The sequence below is a fragment of the Pelodiscus sinensis genome, chromosome 2 (assembly GCF_049634645.1).
Source record: "Pelodiscus sinensis isolate JC-2024 chromosome 2, ASM4963464v1, whole genome shotgun sequence".
Lineage (NCBI taxonomy): Eukaryota > Metazoa > Chordata > Testudines > Trionychidae > Pelodiscus > Pelodiscus sinensis.
This window is the reverse complement of record NC_134712.1, coordinates 183536553-183558678: the sequence shown is the minus strand read 5'-3', so window position 1 is coordinate 183558678 and position 22126 is coordinate 183536553. Positions and strand designations below refer to the sequence as shown.

Genomic DNA, 22126 nt, shown 5'->3' with positions numbered 1-22126 from the left:
AAGGGATTTGATCAGCCTAAAATTTTTACATGGTAAACAAATATTTCTACCATTTGTAGAACTCTGTTAGATTTAAAGAGTGAAAGAATTAGATGATCATTAAGAAGCAAACTGTTCCAGTGGCTATATTGGTAAATTATTGATGTTTCTCTGTATCCTAGCCTTTAAAAAGGAGTTCCAGTTTGCAAAGAGTTACATTCTGGAGCAGATACAGGATGACCGGTCCTATAATAAAAGATTTATCACTATTGTTTACGATGCCCTTGTAACACCACACACACAGAGCCCTTCACAATCTTCAAATTTAGAAATACAGGTCCTCTTCTCATTAGCTTAATACTAGTGCAGAGCCAGCGTAAGGCAGGTCCTTGCAAATGAGACAGTGTAAGGAGAAGAATAGAAACAGTGGTGAACAAAAGATATTTTGCTGATACTGGACTTTTTGGACAATGCAGCTCCACTAGTGGGAGCACCAGATCTGACAAGGCACTAGCCTTTTCACCCATGTTGTCATTTGACACAGCCCAGAGTAGGTCAAGACAATAACAGAAGTGAAGATGTCTGTCAACAATGTTTTCTTACCTAAATGAGCACTCAGATTGGTTCTGCTACAGCAATGGTGGTGCAGACAGTTCTCTTATCAAATCATAGTTATGGTAGATCACACTGGAAAAAATTAGCAACTGTACTTGACAGTATTACTGTGATAAATCAACCATATTTTAGTCCACCAAGGGACTGGCAGGAGCATTTCTTGAGTTTCCAAATTTAAAATTTATCTCTGGTGACCCAAGACATGGATTCCAGCCTTAAAAAAAAAAATCCCCTTCTCCCAAAACAACCCCCACCAGCTACTGTAGTGTTCCACATCTCTAAAAACACAAAATTCCTATCAATGCCAGATAAGCATGGAAAGATTCAGAATGGGCTTTCAGACTCACTGGTGAGTGGGAAATTGATCTATTCAGCTTTTGCTCTTTTTAGATTTCTTTCTATTTCTTAATTGTTAGGTGGTCAGATTCTTCCCCATCTGCTTCCCAGCTGAGTGCTTATTGCCTTGCCAATAGGCAATCCTTTCAGTCTATTTCAGTTATTGGCTAATGGCCTTGCCTACCACCAGGGCTGAAGTCTTTGATGCAGGAAGATAACAGAACTACTTCCTCTGTGTTCTACTAATGACCCAGGCCTGTTATGGTCTTCAGTTTTTAAACAACATACTGTCAAACAGCACAGCAAGGCAAGGCAACTCTGCGAGGAAAGGTGGTCTACATTTCCAACTTATTTGAAACAAAAAGTTTTGAAACCACTGTAGATGGTGCCATGTTTAAAATACAGTTGTGTTAATCTGGAGGTCAACACTACAGCAGCTTAATGTTCACCTCAAACATCTATTAAAAATACAATTTGCTCTGTTCAGATAGGGTTTTAAAAACAAGTTCCCACCCCCCCCCCCCTTTTATCCTAGTTAGGGATGTGAGTAGTGGACTACTCGCTTCTACCGCTTTGCTGCCTCGGTATGAGAGGCAGCAAGGGGGGGGGGGGTGAGGGACTAGCTTAAAAGTCAGTTCCCCCGAGCATTGTCTCCACGGTCTCCCCTTCCTTTCATTTCCCCTCCCCAAAAGACGCAGTCGGGGGAGGAAGAGGGATAGGCGAGGCTGTTCTGGCAGCAGCCCCTGCTCACGATGGTTGGGGTGGCCGCAGACAGGGGCTGCTGCCAGAGCAGCCCCTGTCCATGGCCTGCCTGGGCTCGTGAACAGAGACTACTGGACCCAGTGCAAGCCGAGACCAAGCAGTCCCAGCTCACGCCGGTCGGGGATCGCTGCACCTCTGCATTTTAAATGTAGTAAGAGCCTGGCAGCCAAATAACCACTCTTTAACATCCATAATCCTAGAATAGCCATACCCTGAGGGGCATGTCAGCAGGAGTGGCAGACTGACTTAACTCGTTTACAACATCCTTTTTAGATGGTTAACTTAATTTCCTCTAAAACCTTAGAGTTTACATGAATTTCCCTTTCTGCAGAATTCCAATTGGGGTCATTTGCATGCTTTCCAGACACCTCACAGGGTGGCTCAATAGCCTAACTCCTATCGCCACTAAGCACCTTTTCTTCTCTTAGAAATTGGTAAATTTTACATAAAGTTCATCAGCATGGCAGAAACCTATCACTTGTATCTATAAGCTCCAATATCATGACAAAATGCCTTTTGAAGCCTGTCAACACTATTCCCTCAGCCAGCCCACAGGACTGTTAAAACAAGAATGTATGCTAATCCTCCAGGGATTGAACACTGCGCCTCCGCAGCCCTCCCAGCGCTGTTAGATACTAGATAACTGGGCTAATCTCAAACACCAGTTTGTATGAACATTTTAGAAGAGTCTCACCCAAGTCTACAAGGTCTAGATGCAGCTTCAACATGGCTATGCTAGAGATGTGGGAAGTATTCCCTGTTCCATGTGCTGAACATAACATACAACTTTGTTTCCCTTAGGGACTCAAAGAAAAAAAACCAATTGGGGGGCTGCACAGAAGCGAGAAACAAAAAAACAGAAAACCCCCACAAACCCTCATGGACGTGGCACCTGAGTGAGGAGGAGAAAGACATTCCAGAGGTGGTACTTGGTCCTGCCATGACCTCTCAAGGTCCCTTCCAGTTCTATGAGATAGAACTATCTCCATATGTTATATTATGCCCCACATTCCCCTCAGACACCAGAGCCTCGGAAGGCTCAGTCCAGTAGATTGTGTGTGCTCCAGCCTTGGGGGGGCGGTGGCGGTGCTGGAGCACCAGCAGGAGTTCCCCCATGCTGGGGGTAGCTCTGAGCCTCGAGGCCAGATCCAGGAAAGCTGAAGGGCTGCATTCAGCCCTCCCACCCCTTCCTTATGATCTGGAAGTGAGACATCTTTCCTGCGTTTCATGTGCACCAGTGTCACTAACCTTTTAGCTTGACCCTAAATCCTCTGAATTTCATTTATAATTTTTTTCCTTGGTTCTGAATTATTTGTAGGATTCACAATCCATTTTTGTGCTTCCCCAGTCCTGTACTGCCATTAACAGTCTCAGAAGCGTAGCAGTGTTAGTCTATAAGTTTAAAAACAAGTAGTCCTATAGCACCTTCAAGATTAACATATGGGCAAAACTCACTGGTGCTACAGGACTACTCATTTCCATTAACAGGGCCACTCGTCTTGAAATTAGGTGTCTTCTGGCAGCTGTTTTAAGTGTGGGGGGAAAAAATTAGGAAGGGGTGGTCAGAGAAAATAAAGGGAACAGAGAAAAGAAGGAGGCGGAGTCAGGAGGGGGAAAAAAGGGTAAATGTGAGAATACACACAATTCTGCAGATTCACAGTTTAAGCCATGTGGCTGACTAAAAAATGTAAAAAGGCACAGTCTGCTACTCGATCGTCCAACTACTGCGGATAAAGTAAAGTATCAACATCTACAGAAGTAAAAGAAACTAACATATGGACTATTGTCCAGGCAAGCCTGAAGAAATTCAAAGTCACTGTACTACTGAGATTCTTTTAAGCTTCCATATCCTCCTCTCTTCTAGAGACTGGGGACACATTAAATATTTCTAGTCTACATCAGTGGCTCCCAACCTTTTTTATACCACAGACCAGCAAACCCATTCACAAACTTTTGGTGGACTGGTAATATTTATTCAAAACTGCAAATAAAATGTTACCAGTCCACCAAAAGTTTGTGAATGGGTTTGCTGGTCTGCGGTATAAAAAGCCTTGCCCCCTCCTCCCCCCAGAGGTCCCCAGTGCCAGCTCTAACCCTTAGAGCCCCCTCCCCCCAGCCTCCTGCCCTCAGAACCCCCAGTGTCAGCCCCCCATCCCAAATGCCCCAGTGCCAGCCCCCCGCTCCTTAGAGCCCACCACCACCAGAGCCCCCACTGCCAGACTCCTGTTTCCAGAGCCCCACTGCACCCAACCCCCCCTTTGTACCTCCCCAGTTCCAGCCCCCAGTTCCCAACATTAGCTCTGTCCCAGTGCCAGCCCTGCCCCTGTAGCCCCCTCACTACTAGCCCCACTCCCAGAGCCCCCCAGTGCCAGCTCCCCACCCTGACTGCCTTAATGCTCTCCCAGTGTCAGAACCCCCCCCCCCTTAAAGCTTCCCAGGACTAGCCCCACCCCCAGAGCCTTCCAGCACTAGCCCCGCCATCGGAGCCCCCAGTGCCTGATCTGCCCTCTTCACCTAACCCTGCGCTGCCTCCTAGCCACCAGCTGAGTACTGCTGCCTGGGTCGTGGCAGCTCTAAGGCTGCTGTGCTGGGCTCTATTGTGTGGCAGGAAGGCCGCACAAACCACTCTACCATGGCCTGGAAGGGACCCCGCCCCAGGCCCCGCCTCTCAGCCAACCAGTGCCAGGCATAGGTGGGGCAGGTTATGCCTCTCCCAACAGCCAAGGTGGGAGAAGAGGGGCTGGACGGAGTATCCCAGCCCCAGCTCCCAGAGCCACCACGGCTTGGCAGCCAGTGGTTCACGGGCCGGACCAGGGATTGGGAGCTGCTGGACATCTCAAAACTCTTGGCTCGGGAGCAAAACTGATGATGATGATGATCTCTTAGGCAGGCCTGAAAGGAGCTGTGACCAAAGGTTCTCAAACTTCTCAGCCTGCAACAACAAACATTACTGAATGACCCCAGGAGAGAGGATCAAAGCCTGAGCCCGCCTTATCCCTACCACTCAAAGCGAGGGGTACAAAACCCACGCCATGGACCTTATACTCACACAGGGTGCCTACAGCCTGAGCCCCATTGCCCAGGGCTGAAATCCTTGAGCTTCAGCTTTAGCCCTGGGAGGTGGGGCTTAGGCTTTGTCCCAAGGCTCCAGCAAATCCGAACCAGTCCTGGTGACCCCACCAAAATGGAGTTGTGTGTCAGCATCCCAAAGTGGGTCACACACTGAGAATGGCTGAATGAGACCCTAAATTGAGCACAATGCTGTGGATGAGCCACTCACTTCTGAGCTCCAGAAACCCCAGGGAATTATGTCCTTACCTGTGTTTCTGGTCAAATTCCTTTCTGGCTACCAAAATTCCTCCTGTAGATTGAAGGGGTATGGTATTGTTCTTTCAACCTTGTCCTGTATTTAGAGGTGTTGAGCGCTGTTAAACAGCTGCTGCATTCCACCACAGAATTGGCACTATTTAATGCTATTGCACTTTTCATACAAAATGATCCCTGAATGCAGAAATGCTTTCACCCACTCTCTGCTCAAATTCACCCTCATTCCTATTCTGAGAAGGTTACATTTGAAACCGATCCCCACTCACCCACGCAAAGCAGAATTCTCATCATTCTAATCCAAGTAGCTGATGCTTATTTGTCATGTGGCAATGCCCAAAACTCTCAAACATGCTTGGGGACCCATTATGCTAAGCACTGGTCAGACCTATACTAAGTGACAATCCCTGTTCTGAAAAGTAGGAGACAGTAGGCAGCTGTAAAGCAGCAATGAGGTATGTGCTACCTGCAAAGAAGAGAGCTTTACAAGATCAGAAATTTGAGCCTAGAACAAGTTGCATGTGAAATTGTGCAGTCTCACATGGAAACAGCATGATGTCTCTATTTATGAAAGGATGATGCAACAGAGATGCATGTGAACAGAGCGTTGGCATTTCCTTTATTTTGCTTCCGGCAAGGAAGTCCCTTCTGGAATAATGAGAATACAACACCCACTGCAACATGGTGTGGAGGACAAGGAAAGCTGAAAGGAGGGGCTCTCTGCCCTTCACACACAGGGGACATCGTAGCAACAGGTACAGATAGTGTAAAACAAAAAGAGAAGATTCTCTTAGTCTAGCGAGCCACTTACCTGAATAGCTTGGCGCCCTTGCTGAGCATCTGCTAGCAATTGGATGGTGAGGGTTCTGGAATCCTGGAGGGCATCTTGGAGGTAGATAAAGCTATGACCCACATGTCGTCCCATGGTGCATTCCCGGCAGATAGGGACTGAACAAGTGTCACAGTAGAAATGCAGCACCTGGAAAAAGGCCACAGAAACATTAAGCCACCCACAGAAGAAAACAAGCATCTTTAACCATACAAGAAGATATTACAGGCAGTAATGATAAGCAAAGTTTTCACAGCAGCTTATATAGAGGAAAAGCGCTCTCTCTTGTAAGCAGACACTTCTACATGGACAAAAATAAAATAGAAGTGTTATTGTTTTCTTTGCAATACAATACCAGGATGTACATCTCACCCTCCTCCCAAGAACGGAAACCATCTGCCAACACTCACCCATTCGGGTATGTCCCCTATTGCATTTTCAGATAACTTTATGAAATGTTTGAATATGCGAGAAAAGTTACTAAGCCATTTAAACGTACAATCGCTGCACTGGGCACATCAAGCAAAAAACAAAGGACAAATCCTCTTTTTGATCTTTCAGTCTGTCTACATGACAGAACCTTCAGGGCAAACTGGAGGCAAAAGCTTGCTATCAGTGGTGACAAAGAACTGTGACAATTCTCCTGTGCCAGCCAGCACTTTTAGTGTCAGTGGAACTTCTGGGAAGAAGCTGGAATTATGAGGAAGAAACTGTACTAACTGTAAGTTAGTTACAGAATTTAAAGATTATCCTATAAGCCAAATGCAATCACGTTGGTTAACAAAGCTGATCCAAATCTCAATCACATTCACTCTGGATGGGAACTTTGTATATTTCATATCATTTATTTATTCACTAGTAGTAACTTGTGGAGCTTGCATGTTTGCATTCCAGCCAACAGAGGGAAGTGGTACACAGATGTAGCATGCTATACAGATGTGTGTTATGTTAAGTAAAAGAAATAAGTTGGATTTCAAAAACAGATCTGTGTAGGAGTGTAAAAACCACCAAGCAACCTCAGAACAAGAAAGCTCAGAGTGAAATCTAAAACTAACTTACTTACACACCACATTCTTAATTCAGGAGATCATAAAAAGCACTTGAAAACCCAAAACACAGTCAAAAGCCAAATTCATTGTACAATGCTAGTAAGGTCTTATACACCACAAATACAGTTTTTCACTCATCCCTAACCTACTAGTTACTTTAATCTACTCCACAGGAATGATCAAGCACAAAACAGAAACAAGAGCCAGATAACGTTGAGCATGGAGTGGTGACACAGTGGGAGGCACGGCACTACAGAATCTAATGGTAACCAACATTCTCTGTACCAACTTTTTTGAGGGAGGGAGGGAGAGAAATGGGGAGGGGAGAACTGGAAGGAAACACAGGAGACGACTATCCTGATTGCCTAACATTTACTCCATTTATAGATCACAATAAGCCAGGCAACAGGCTCACTTCTCCACCTTGCATGGACACAGTTTATATTTAGTAGACTAGAGACATAATATCTGTAGTAGCACACAAAGTTGTGTGCGTGTAGTTAATAAACTCCATCAAATTTAAAAATTAAAGCATCTTATTAATGTCAAGCTGCTTTAATTTCTAAATATGAAGTTTGGAACTACACATTTTCCAGTAGTAGAAAATTCCTTCTGTGCACAATGTGGTAAGTTAGTTTACTATATTATAGTCTTCTCTTGCAGTGATGCATTTTCAATATAATTTTACAAAGAACATGCATTAAACATTGCTGGGCCATCTAACTTTTAAACAACAAAGGGGGGGGGGGGGAAGAAGAGGATGAAAACCAGGCAAGGTATCAAGTCCAGTTAATATTCTTTAAAAACATGTCACATGGACTATGTATCTCACTATCAAGATATCTATCAAGGAGGGCAGTTGAAAAGAAAATGATGATCATATAAGCAGGAGTCCAGCAGCAAGTTAAACTTGCCATTAGCTCCCTCAAACAGCCAATGTCAGAAGCAAAGCTAAGGCAAAGTCCAGGGAACTGTCTTGTCACACAGATCCAGATGCTGTTGCTGCAGAAAATATCATGCCTAATGCAGGAGTCATCCAGGCCAGAAACATAGAAACTAATCAAAACATTGCTCAATCAACACACTCTCACTGCCCCTCCCTCTAACAGCATGCAAATGAAATAATCAAGTTTATAATGAAACCAATTAACAAATGGTGGATTATTTATTTCAGATATGCAGATTACATAGGGAACATGATAAAGTCTTAAGACAGAACTGAAAAGTCAACCTTCTCCTTCAATTGAGAAGGCTGTTGGCAAATTTCAAAGGCAGAGGTTCCCAATTTGTGAATCATGAGCCACTGGGAGGCACAGAGGAATATTTTGGTGGTGGGGGGAAGAGCATGGCTGGGGTCTGAGCCCTCACAGGTAGCAGGGAGGGAGCAACCGCCAATTCCCATTCCCGGTTTAAGCCCAGAGCCCCAGGTACCAACATTGCCCCCACTCCTGACTATGGCTGCAGCCTTGATCCTTTACTTCTGCCAGAGCTGTGGCCTCACTCCTAGCCCTGCCTGTGGAGTGTGGTGAGGAGTGCAGACAGGGGTGAGTGGGCGCACAAGGTAAAAAGTTTAGGGACCACTGTTCTACGGTGATGTAATTACAAGATTGCAAAGCTTCTTGATAGAAGAGAAAAAGTAGCTTTAAGAGAATTGGGACCACCTTTTAAAATGACAATGCTTGCTCCATTTCCACCACCACTTATTAAGTTAAATTACTTACACACAGACACACCCCTCAATACATGTTCACTCTGCAAAGAAAATGACTAGACATCAAAAGGCAGCTGGAGAAGAGTAGTCAACTACAAGAGGACTTGTTATCTTCTAAGCACAAGTACTGCGTTTTCTGCCTTTTCCAACTTCCGTTTAAATTCTTATAACTTCCTACAACATAAGGCAACATATTAGAGGTGGGTTAGCTGCACAGGCTTTTTTATTTTAGCTAAATGTTACTCACTATACACCCCAATGGACCTGCAAAAAATCAGAGGGCCAGACTGTCGCAGTTACGGGAATGGAGGGAGGGAATTCAGAACTGTCTGGGTGACGGAAGGGTGTTGTCAGCAGGGTTCTCTGGGTAGAAGCCACCATGCCCACCCCACAGCCAATTCCACAATGAATTAGTAAGAAAACTGTCATGTATTATTCACAGTCTCCTTTTCTTAAGCCCCAGGGTTCAGGGCCAGTAGCAAAGTTTCCTGCCCCCTCACTTGTTTTTTGGTGTTGCTTGTATTGTTTCTCCGCTACTACCAAACAGGGACACCCAAACCCAATAAATAGAAATATCTGTCTCTCAATAAAATTTTGTATTTGATTTTAATCAGGAAGGGTTAAGAGCCAAACAAACACCAGACCTTGTGCTACAAATGGTAGATATTCCAGTTTTTTCTTGCAGTAGAAAGATACCTGCAACAGTTCCGATTCCCTCAGGAAAATATGCACTAAACTTAGAGAACCCAAAATAAAAGGCTCTACTAATCCTCTAATTCCTGTATCTGGAGTAACACACTGAAATCAGAAGGGTGTGACTCATGCTATTGAACATATATTCCAAAACACAGGACTACTCTGTGCTATTATTAATTAATAAAATTCTATAGATTGTATCCTTCTATAGAAGGATAAAAAGTTAATTCACAACTATTTTGGGAATATAGCCTCAAAAACACACAGATGTCTTGTTTGGTGCAATGAGCGCAGAGAAGGAAAATTGGAGAAAAAGATACTCTTTTCCTCATAAATTAAAAAAATTAAATAAAGGTCAGATGAACTATTTTTACTGGATTTATTGTTTGGTTCCATACTCAGTACAAGGCTGTTTTCCACTAAAGATAAGAAATAAGAGGAGGGTTTTTTAATTTTTAAATATAACATTCTCCACTTCGTTAAACTCTGGGCAATGTTAGTCAGTCGATGTACAAATACTGGAAGATACATTCAATATGTAAAAAGAATAACAATGTTTCTATTAATTTGAGGATTCCAATCTCTCTTTCAATTTATGTTTTAAGAAGTGCCATAAAAAAATCCCCCAAAAAACAGACATGCTGAGGAGGAGATAAACAGGCAGGAAGATGGTGATGGGAATTATTTTAAAGACGCTTAACAGTGATTTATTTGGAAAGAAGTTAACCATGGGTTGATTATTTCCAAATAGAAAATATTTCCTTCAATTGGTGGAATACAATTTTAAACACAAAACAATAGAGGCAGCCTACTTCAAATTAAACAGAGTCAGTGAACCCTAGCAGAGGGCTATTCATCTTTTATAGCCACAGGAGCCCAAGAAATACGACAGCGAGACAATAAACATGATTGCTTCAGGAAAGGCTGTACAGTGCACTGTAAAAACATTTTACAACAGCAAAATTCCTGGGTGTCGTTCTCCCCATTTTTTTGGTCCATCTGCTTTCAAAGGGGGTGGGGAGGGGGGATGGGCAGAAATGTTGTTAAATGTCCCCTGGGATTCCACAGCAATCAATCAGCATCTGATGAATGGCCACTAAAGTTAAACTCTGACCCGACGCAGACAATTCCCACACCAGCTCTCCCCTCCTTACTGTTGACCAGCTTCCAGAATACCCCACCTACCTACCTCCCCTCACCAAAATTTCCAAAATACCAGGCACAGACAAAAGCACTGGAATGTAGTAGCCATGAGGGAAATTCAGTGAAAACAGCAGTTGAGGAGCCTGATCTTAATCGGTGTTTAAAAAGTCTCCTCTCAGTGAAGCCAAAGGGTGCCTTTTTGCCCCACAGCTCACGTTGAAAACTTTGATTTGTCTCTGTAAAAAAAAAAATGTAGATTTCTAAAATGTGTTTGCATGTAGCTCTCTCTCTTTCTAAGATGGAACAATAGATTTCTTCAAGAGCTAACAGGATCCCCAGCATCATATGCATGATATTGACACTAAGTGATAGAATAAACTCTCATCTTTCAAACCACAACATTAGGAACCCATTGATGGGGACAAAAGTATTTGGAAGCTAAAGAAAGCCAGACACATAAGTGCACTGAAAGTTACTGGAATTTTTACGTTATTTCTCATTCTGCCCAGGGTACAGATACAAAATAGAAGATGAAAAATAGTAGTTTTATTTTGACACAAGCTCAAAACTACTTTTACAGACGCCAACATAAGTTTTTTTTAAAAAACAAAAAGCATACCCATTGCATTCAGCCCACAATTTTGAAAGTTCATATAGCAAAAAACCATTTCACTACTGCTGTTGCTTGCTAGGGAGCAAGTGCAATAGTTGAGGTTATCAGAGTCTGACCGTTTGAAAATGCTGCAAACAATGTAATCTCCACATTTCCTGATTAAAATGTGTTTGTTTTCTAATGTTGTAGACGAGTTTCAGAAAAATTCTTTTGGCTATGTGACTTGAGAAGCAAATTTTTCCATTCCCCCTTGCTTCAAAAAAAGCATATATAAAATAAAAATCAAGCTATGTGAAAAATGAAGATTCAGGTCCTAATACTACATTTGTCTTTGTAGCCATAGCTCTGTTAAAGTCAATAAACCTATGCTATTTTACTCAGAGTGGTTACCAATGGTTCATTGTCAGACCGGAAACCTAACTATAAGGATAGTCAGGTTCTCCCACAGGCTTACAAAAGGAGGCTGTGGAACCGCCCATCATTGGAGATTTTTAAAAACTGATTGGACAAACGTTTGCCAGGGATGGTCTAAGTTTACTTGGTTCTGTCTCTGCACAGGGGCTGGACTTGATGACCTACTGAAGCTCCTTCCAGCCCTGGATTTTATTATTCTATATACCCCAGGCTCGGGGGGAGAAAATGGCCCTCAAGGTTTAAACCTGTAGTATCTTTCTTTGTCAGGGTCACTGTTGTCATAAAAAGGTGGTATTTGTAGAGATCCTTAACTTTTTCAATGAAGCACCCCATGCAAAATATAAAAAGGTGCTGAGCGTGTTGGTGGAGATCATTTAGGTGATTAGTTTACCTTGTTGGCATGATAGAAGAAAGTGTCCAATTGCAAGTTACATTCCATCTGCTTTAAATACTAATTTAGCAGAATTAATTTTTAAAAACACACATATCAACTACTTAATTTTAAATCACCTATTAGCTTGTATATGAATGTTTTGAAATGTTAATATGTTGTTTGACAATAAAGCGCTGATGTTAAGCCAGTCTTTTCCACATTGTGATGGATGGCTCTTGCAATGACAAACAAAAAACTAAGAAGCTTAGAATGTCTTGTTATGTATTCACACCAATTCCATAAGAAACTAACAAAATCCATGTAAGGACATGTGAGCATTGAAATAAACTGTCTTTACCTTGGCCCCAAGGCATACCATTACTCAATAACTGCAGAGCCCATGTTTTCTTGTAGATCTGGTATCTCATACCAGCAAAGTGCTTTTAGCGTGGACACAGCTTATACCAGCAAAGAGACATTATTTAACTGGGGTTTGAGGTGTGCGGTTCTATCTGTTCCATTGGGCTTCATGCATCTGAGACCACAGCATTCTTGCAAACAGAATGCATTGGTCCTCAACTGGGTTCTCTCAGTCCTGATGCTTTATGCTGACTGTACAATAGGAGGTGCAAACTAACCACCTCTCCAATTCCTTCGCTAGCTGCACATCAGACATGATCCAAAGCATAGGGGAAGGAAGGCAAGAGTGGAATACAGATAGGGACCACACATCTCAGCCAACTCCAGCTACCGAAGGTAAGCAACTGCCCTTTCATCTTTGAGTGCTGGTCACTGTGTATTTTTCAGCATGGGTGACAGGCAGTACTCAGATTGGTGGAGGATCTCAGGATGCAGATGGTACAGCTGCTTATAGAACCACTGTCCCAAAGGAAATTGACCAACCACCGATCAAAGAGGCTTGGATCCAGATGTAAAGTCCCATGTAAGAGAGGAAGATGTCCCAACTGATAAAATCGGAAATAACCAGAAATCCATTAGAGATGCTCTGAGAAGAAATAGCTTGTCCTCTGACTTGGTCAGCTAGGTGAATTTTCATCAGCAGATCTGTCATCAGATAACCAGAGATTTCCTCGGCCAATTCTTCTAAGATTCCTGGATACAAGTTACCTGGGCCTCCTGATTTAAAAGTTTTTTATACTTAGATGTTGTCTAACAGTCTCATTTTTTAGTGGACTAGTAGGTCAACACTCTCAGGTTATGTACATTACAGAAATATTTGTTGAGCACTTCTGTTTTTTCTGCAGCATTAACAACAATTTTACCATCGCCACCCAGTACTAGGCCTGTACATTGCTAAGATTTTTAAATGCTCATTGGCCTTATCTCTGTCAGCCAGTTTTATTTTCTCCTGGGTTCTTTAGCTTTTCTGATTAGGTTTTCTATCTTCGTAATTTATACTGATAGCTATCCATTTACCCATTGGTTATATAGAATCTTTCTAGCTATCCATTTACCCATTGGTTATATAGAACCTTTCTACCTTAAGTTTGCCACTACACTAGGATAGACTTCTTGGGAGCAGTCTAAACCAGGATAGACTTCTTGGAGTGGTCTAGGGCCAGGACAGGCAGGGAGCCTGCCTTGGCCCGGCTGCATTGCCAACTGAGAACCACCTGAGACATGTCCCACCCAGGTGGAGCCAACACCGGAGCCCCCTCCCAGAAACTACACCCCAGGACTCCCTTCTGCACTCGCCCCCACATCCCATACCCCTTTCCTGTATCCCTACCACTGCCCCAGGTTCAGCCTGAAGCCCATACCCAGCCTCCTGCCCCCAGCCTGGTGAAAGTGAGGGAGGAAGGGGGGAATAAGGGCAGATAAAGTGGGGCATGGCCTCAGAGAAGGGGTACAGTAAAGGTGTTTGGTTTTGTGGGATTAGACAGTTGGCAACCCTATGTAAAGTTGACACTGTCCCTTTAAATCAGGATCCATATAAATGTATCATCTAGTTGGTTTTCTGATATTTAAGTTTTGTGCACCAGTTTCTCCCCTTAAGACACACACGTGATTGGCTGTAGAGAAAGTATTGCACATTGGCCAGATTTTTTCCTATATTGGTCTCTGAACTGGACTAATGTTAATTTATTTTTTAAAACTCTTACAAAAAATAAATTTTGCAACTATTACATTGTCTTCATGGGAAAACAAAGAAAATAGTTATGACTACCCAGCTTTAACAGATTTATCCCCCAAATCTCTACAAGATATGGAACAGTTTATTTTGTTAAGTGGACATTAGTTGACTGGGATTTAAACAAGTCTCATTTTTAAATTGTTCAAATAATTACTATTTCTTTTTCCTTCCATTTGAAAAAAAAAATGTATGTTGAGACATTTCTTTATAAACATCCCACCTACAGGAAATAAAGTCCATGTACATTGGAGGCACTGTAGTTCTAGAAGTCAGTGAAGTAAAAAGGGTCTTTTGCGGTGAAAGGCTTAAATACAAAGATATATGGCATGTGAGAGGTCAGATTGCAGCATGGTTTTCAGTTCATGTTTCTGATACTATTGCAAGCAAAGAAAAATGTATTTTACTCAGCTTTTTGTAGAAGGTGAGAAATATTACAGCTGAATTTAGAGAAGGTATAAATGATTCTGCAGTGTTGAAGATGGACAATGAGTTGGGTCTGGAGTTGAGCAGGAGAAGGTTGGACTGGATTGCCTTTTGGAGTCCATGTAGTGTTTTTGTCTATCCTAAATTTTCCGCCACCGCCAAATTTCATCTCTAACACCAGTATCCTTCCGGTAATGCTGTATGGCTGCGAAACCTGGAAAATGATGCTTACAGAAGAATTAAAACTGCAAATCACACGAAGAGCAATGGAAGAGTAGGCTACAGCATTTTACTATCGATGATCTGCACACAAGAAGCGGTGTCAACAACATCCTCCAAGTTATGTATGATCGGAAAAGGAGATGGGCTGGCCATGTAGCAAGACAGAGACAACAGATGGACAGCATGTATACTTCACTGGTATCCACAAGACGTAAAAAACGAACAAGAGGAAGGCCTCCCAATACGTTGGGTGGATCCTTTCATGGAAGATTTATGGAAGGACATGGAAGAGAACTGCACAAAACAGAATGGTGTGGAAAAGTTGCAGTCTGCATCAGTGGCGAGACTATTCACATTGATGAAATCATGGATCTTCCAAGTATAAATGAATCTATAGCAATTAGCAGAATCTATAGCAATTAGCAGTTGCAGACCAACAAAAAAGGAAGAGTAATATAATCTTATGCTTTAGAAATTCCTCCCTCCCATCACCCACTTTCTTGGTGCAGTATTGCACAACTGACCTGGATAGGTGGACTAGGAATCTGAATCAAATCCAAACTACCAGACACTGAAATTTTATTTACCTTATAGTTATCAGATTTTTCTGTGAAGTCTTTGACTATAACTTGACCAGGAAATTTGGACCTTGACCCAAAAAGAAAGAAGAACAGATTACCCCTGCTTTAAGGCATCATTATTGGTGACTAGTATTGGTAGGATAGCTTGGCTGGACTGCTACTTTGAGGCATAGTAACTCGTGTTACATTGCTTTCTCCCTCACTATTTTCAAAGGACTCATTTGCACACCTTATGACTGAATTCTTCATGTGATTATGGTGTTCTACTGCATATTCCAGCACTTGTATATACCTGTCTAACAGAAGTATGGCAGTGAACTCTGAGAATTCAATTGGCTGTCACAGCAAATTGCAGCATTTTACTGAGAAATTAAGTCTTTTTGTCTGAAAATTGATTTCTATATCACTATTTTCAAAAGTTTTTTTATACAGAAAAATTCTGGTTACTGCTTATATACAGTAAGTTCTGTTGAAAGCAACTTTAACTAGATCTACTTTTTTAAATGGTTAAAGAAGATTGCTTCTCCACTTGCAGATGTGTAGTTCTTTTATATCTTATACTTCCTTAGCCATGCTTGAGCCATCCCTTATACATTTCAGTTACACACTCCCACTCGTGGGCTCCTGATGGAAAAACTCTGAAGCAAATTTAAAAAGTTTAATATTTTCTTCACAGACATTCAAAGATATTTTAATGGACTTTCAGAAGAATTTTCACAAAAATGCACAGGCTCCTCCTGACTCAGTATTAGTTATGCTCGTATTGTAGAATGCAGACAAAGTTATATCATGTTAAACACACAGATTCAGAAAGCAGAAAAGAAACGGTTACATTTTCATCTGAATTTCTATAGGACTCTAGTTATATGCTAATGAGGTTTATTTACAATTCTATAGTTTAAATTTAAATTTCACTTAAACATAAAGCAATTATATCCTCAAACAAAATCTTTGTGATGACTTCACATGTACCATAGACAAGTAGCAGTTTACACAAAAGCATACACTACAGTCATTAATTTAAAGGTATTGCATAATAATTGTATGCATAGATCAATGCTGAATTTATCATTTATGTAAAATTATTGGGTTTTAATTTATCAGAGAGCATTTTATTCCCAGAAGGGGAATTAAAGACATTCTTTTTAGACAAGAAGCTAAAAAGATCCAAGATCTTGCTTATCTATTCTAATTAATATGTTCGTTGCTCTTCATTTTAGGAGGATCATACTTGCATGTTTATGAAGGATGCTTCAGGAAAACATTTTCTGGTGACGAGCAACTGTACTCCACCCCTTTGAGTGCGCTCTTAAACTTGATGTTTTGGAAGACTGAGCTGCCTCAGAAGCCAGCAGGGCATTTCAATTATCCTACAACAAGCATTACTGCAGGTTATTCTTTAATTCCCTGCGTATGACCAAATGAATGAATTCTTGTCCATCTGTCATTTTATGGCACAACAGTCTGTTATTGCCAAAAGCATACTATAAACCAAAGGAGAAGAAGATCTAAGAATATAAAGATCTAATCACAGAAACCATCAATAGTTTATTCAAACATTTTCAGCTCCATTACCATGTAACAATTATACTGAGTAAATATTGATCTTGTTGGACTATAAATACGGGATTAAAAGTCCTTTGGTGGAAAAAACACTAATAGTGTCTAAAAAGAACCCACACTCAAGATGCAATGGTAAATAATGAACAGCTCAATTTCCTGACCAATCCAGCTACATACAGATAATAAAAATCAAAGGCTGAAATTCCGGAGAGGTCAGTTTCAGAAATGCCAAAACCAAACAAGTCAATTTATCCTTTTATTGTGACTAGATCCAAACTTGTAAATGCAGGTTTTAAGAGTGGAAATTCTATGACTTGTATTCTGGTAATGTAGGTAGACTTTTCTGGCCTGATTCTATGCAAATTAATATATCTTCTTCACAGGGTGGAGCTGTAAATCTCAATTCCTTAATCTTAAGAGTGCTTTAGAGATCTTCTGATACAGGGGACTGTAAAATATACACTAGCAAGCAATAATCTACCCTCCCTTGGCCAAACAGTAGGCAGTTAGATTGAAACAAGGTCAAAAGTAGGCAGTTAGATTGAAACAAGGTCAAAAGTTTCTCAGAACAAAAATATTTCTTTGAGTGAGTAACAGTTTTGCTACTTTCCTCTAGTACAGCGATGTAATTTTACACATCTCCTTCCTCCCCAAACTTGGACATTTATTGCAAGCACTCCCTGTCAAGGAGAATAAGCTAGCAAGACTACTGTGCCTGGATTTTGGGCACTTCATTCATAATGTTACTGTGAAGGCAGTTTTAGTTTTGGGCTAGGGTAGTACTACAGCCTTTACCCCACCCACCTCAATCAGGGTTGTAAAAGGTTAAAGGGTTAACTAGTTACCTGGTAAGCGTTAGCCTTATCGGCATGCTTACCAGATAACCGGATGGCCCAAGTAGTGGGAGCAGCCCCAGCCCCTTTCCCCCGCCCCACGGTGATGCAGCTGGAGCAACATCACACATCCCTCCTCACCAGAAGTGTTTAACCCAGGCATGTCCAAAGTCCGGCCCGCGGGCCAATTGCGGCCCGTCTTCCGGTTTAATACGGCCCCACAGGTAATTTGGCAATATCTATCTTTTATGGCCCCCAACGAATCTATATGTATTGAGATGAATACATTGTAAAATCTCAGTTAATGTCAGTTGGTCTAAATCAGTTATAAATATATTTGGACACAACATATATACTTGGTGTTATGTTCCTGTTCATATTTTTTGAACTTAAAAGTTGACAGACAACCTTTATTACCAATAATATGTAATGTACTTTACAATGTTCCTGACATATATTTCAGCTTCCTGGATTTTTTTTTTCATCTGGCCTTCAGATATGAAAGGCAGAGTGATTTAACACCTGTTTAGATTTGTAATCCATGTGACGAAATAAAAAGTATGCCGTTTGCAATAAACTTTGCATAAAATAGTTAATTTGCATTTAATTTTAATGGTTCAAAGAATGTCAGGCAAAATGGTCGGCCCTCACGCATGTTCACTTCATCAAATCTGGCCCTCTTTGAAAAAAGTTTGGACACCCCTGGTTTAACCAGTTAAGCAAATTGTTTAAACCATTAACTATTTTAAGCATGTTTACATCCTTAACCTCCATACACTATCATAAAAATTTAGTGCATCAAGTTGAAACATGTCATTCTACAGGTAGCTCTGGTGCCTTCCCTTCATTCACATGCTGTAAATTGAAAAACCTATTTAGTGTTTTGAAGGTGTATCCCACACAGACTAATTAAGAAGTTGGCTGGGGAGAGGGGTTGGGGGAAGATGGAATTCCTACATGCATGTGAAGTTAGAAAGGAAAATAATCTCCTGTACACATTTTAAAATATCTTCTTTAGCTACCTTGATTGTAAGTGTGTTTTTTCTCCCCCACCATATGGCCCTTACACTGCTCCATATTTCAGATCTTACTATCACAGATTTTTGTTGTTGATCTTGAACCTGGTCTATTGTACAAAAATACCTGTTGTTTAGTTTACAACAGGGTCAGCAACAAGCACAGCTATACTGATGCCAAGCACTGCTCATTTTCAGCAGCAACCACAGGAAATTTAGAGACAGCTGCTAAGGACTAGAAGGATCATTACATGGAGCCTGACCAGCCTTATCCTGGCCAAAGAACTTCACTCAGGCCACATCTCCACTTGCCAGAGGATCGACGTTCTAATAAAGATCCGCTAGATCAAACACTGAGGGCACTCCCATTGGCACTGGTACTTCTCGCTCATGAGGGATAAGGGAAATCAATGGAAGTGTTTCCCCCTCCCCCCCCCAAAAAATCGGTAACAGGTATATCAACTCCAGCTATGCAATTCCCATAGCTGGAGTTGCATATCTTACATAGATTTTTCTCTGCTAGTGTGGACCTGGCCTCAGTAATTCCTGCAGCGGATGTGTTCAGCACAGTTGAAACATGCTGACAGCCTTGTCATCAACAGGTATCTTTTGCAGCACAGATAAGGTTTTCCATTCTAGAAACAGCTGGAGGCTAATAAGTGAGCCAGGAGTTAGCTTTGTTTAGAAAAGGGGAAAGGCGGAAGTCAACTTAACCAAAAATAATTTACATCTAATAGTTTTATCATGTCCTCAGATTAGTACAAAGAAAATGCAAATGCGGTTTTAGCTTCAATTTCTTACTGTGAGTCATTTCAACAATGAAGTGTTAATTTGTTTCAAGTGGTTCTATTGTTATAGTATTCTTAGAGTATTAACATTTTTTAAACAAGAAAACCCACATATACCCCTGAAGATTAAAAGAATTTTACCGGTCCAGCTATTTTGTCATAAATCTATCAATGTAAAGTGCTCCAGAAGTCCAATCCTAACAATATTTTAATTTGAAGAAATAATACATAGTGCAATGTTGATTTCTCTATTTAACTGCCACATCCCAAAGGAAGAAGTTATTAGAAAATGCTAAATGCATCTGCAGTAACATTTCTCTCACTTGCACATATTTACATTTACTAGTTTAGATACTTTGTGTGTATATTTTACTGTGAATGGACATGATATGTGTACATTAATTAGAACACTAATAACTATAAGCTTTATGGTCTTAAATGTGTAAGTATAAAATGCTTTGTTAGCAGTTTTAACAAGGTACACCCCAAAATAAAGCCTTGTCTTCACCTCCAAAGAGGTGTATTTTTATTGTGGGTGAATTAACTCTTAATTATCCTGCCATAAAACCCTAGTGGAGACAGAATAGTAATAGAAATGTAGCCGTGTTAGTATGGGGTAGCTGAAGCAAAATGCAGGACAACGTTAAATGTTAGTCTTTAAAGTGCTACATTGTCCTGCATTTTGCTAGTGGAGACAGGGCAATGTACCTGTTACTGCAAAATGGCCAGGCAAGGCCAGCCACGGATGGGGGAGGATGTATATTGTCACTCTTACCTAGACTGTAACATGGTTGTAATAAAAAATCATGTTTAAATATGACTATTTTTGTGATGTGAACAGGGGATACCCACACATGTAACCAGGCTCCCCAGCATGGACAGTTAAGCTACTGAGTCAAGTCCCCTCATTGAAGCTTGTTTAAGCATGAAAGCTGCTTTACATCAAACATCCTTCAAACAACTCTTGGGTCTGGCATAAAAGTCCCTGAGGATGATTTGCAAATGGCAGCTATCCTCTTCCTCACAATCTTGATAGTTACTATCTTGCAGTCCTTTCAGCAACCTAGTTCTTAATTTAAGGTTGTCTGTTTTTCACACACATCTACAACAAGTATTACAATCACGTATATTTAAAATACATGAATCATTTTGCCCCAATACAGTTTGACAAAAATGCACAGTTGAGGTAAGGGAAATTAAATTCCAACTGCATTAAGCCCATCCAAATTCTGCCAGCAGTTGCCCCCAAGGAGGGTGTTCTAGCCAACTTCAATACTTTTGAAGAAGAAAAACAAAAACTGGTGACGAAGGGGTGGAAAAGTAATTTTTTAAAGTAACCATGTCTTAGTTAAATCACCAACACAAACCAAAAACCAATAACCACCCCACCTCCCACTAACAGGCAGCACCTCTTGTGGTTCACAGCAAAATAGTGCTCTAGTATTGTTTTAGAAGAGCAATTATTTCATCAGAAAGAACGTGAATTGGCCACACCACTTTCTGCAACTCCCTATTCCCCAGTAATAATCAGACCCAATCCTGATTCACTTAAGACTTAACAAGATCACAGCTTGAGATGATATAGCCACAGGCTATAAAAAGACTAATAAAATTTTTAGAAGCCCATCTGTTGTGCAAAATTAGACTCCTATGCTTATTTAAAGGACCAAGTTTGAACTCAGCTCTCAGTCACATGGTGGGTTTTCAAGGAGCTATGTAACCTGGGTTCCTAGGCCAAGCAGTCTGCTAATTTCTTTTTGACTAAATTTCCTTTATAAAGGAAAAAGGAAAAGTAAAGTTCTATTACTAAGAAGAAAAAAAAAAAAAAAAGAATGACTCCATGTGAATATAGTGCTCACGGAGAAGTGTTGCCTCTCTCAGCAGTTCTCAACCAGCAGTCAAGAGCTCCCTGGGTGGCCCCAAGCAAGTCTCAGCATTAGACTCCCTGAAGTCCTACCCAAGGGGGCTGAAACCTGAGGCCTTGTGCCCCACCACCTGGTGCTGAAGCCAAAGCCTGAGCAATTTAGCTTCTTGGGAACCCCTATGGTATGGGACTCCAGGCCACTGCCCTGCTTGCTACCCCCTAACACTGGCCCTAGCTTTTATATGCAGAAAACCAGTTAGCTGTTCCGGCACAGGTGGGCTGTGGAGTTTTGAATAACACAGTAGTGTGAGGATGAGTGAGGCTCAAAGAAAAAGTCTGAACCCCCTCAGTGGTCTTTTCACAAGTATAAAGGCAGGTCATGTCAGGTTGCTTTCCCTCTTCCACTAGCACCCCTTTAAGAGCAGCCTCAAGTTATAGATTTTATGATCATTAGGGATCAACTTGACATAACTTCCATCTCACATTTAGCATATACTACCTGTATATAGTTCTAATCCTAAGAGGAAGACCCATTACACATAACTCTGATCCTTTACTAAACCTAGCAACAGAAAAAAGTTATAATAAAACTCACTGCTCACACTGCAATCTCTCACAGTAACCTATTTTCTGCCACATCTCACTTCCTTTATCCTTTGCTGGATCACTCAGACTTGCACTTTCCACAATGAGATATCACCTCTCTTTAGGTAGGGCCATGCTTACATCCACAGAAGGGGTGTCTGAAAGCTAGTAATAGTTTTTAGTAGCCATTTTAATTAAAAACAAGAGAATGGAAAGTAGGTTTTTGCATTCAAGTTAAGTTGATTTTTTTTT

At 41.3% G+C, this 22126-nt stretch overlaps 1 protein-coding gene across 1 annotated transcript in view; it reads right to left on the bottom strand.

Moving 5' to 3' along the window:
* TRIM71 (tripartite motif containing 71) overlaps positions 1 to 22126 on the bottom strand; it is an 88902-nt gene that overhangs the window by 23517 nt on the left and 43259 nt on the right. Inside the window, exon 2 of the mRNA XM_075921963.1 lies at positions 5828 to 5995. Within this exon, the coding sequence (XP_075778078.1) occupies positions 5828 to 5995 (168 nt within the window). The remainder of the gene's footprint in view (positions 1 to 5827; positions 5996 to 22126) is intronic.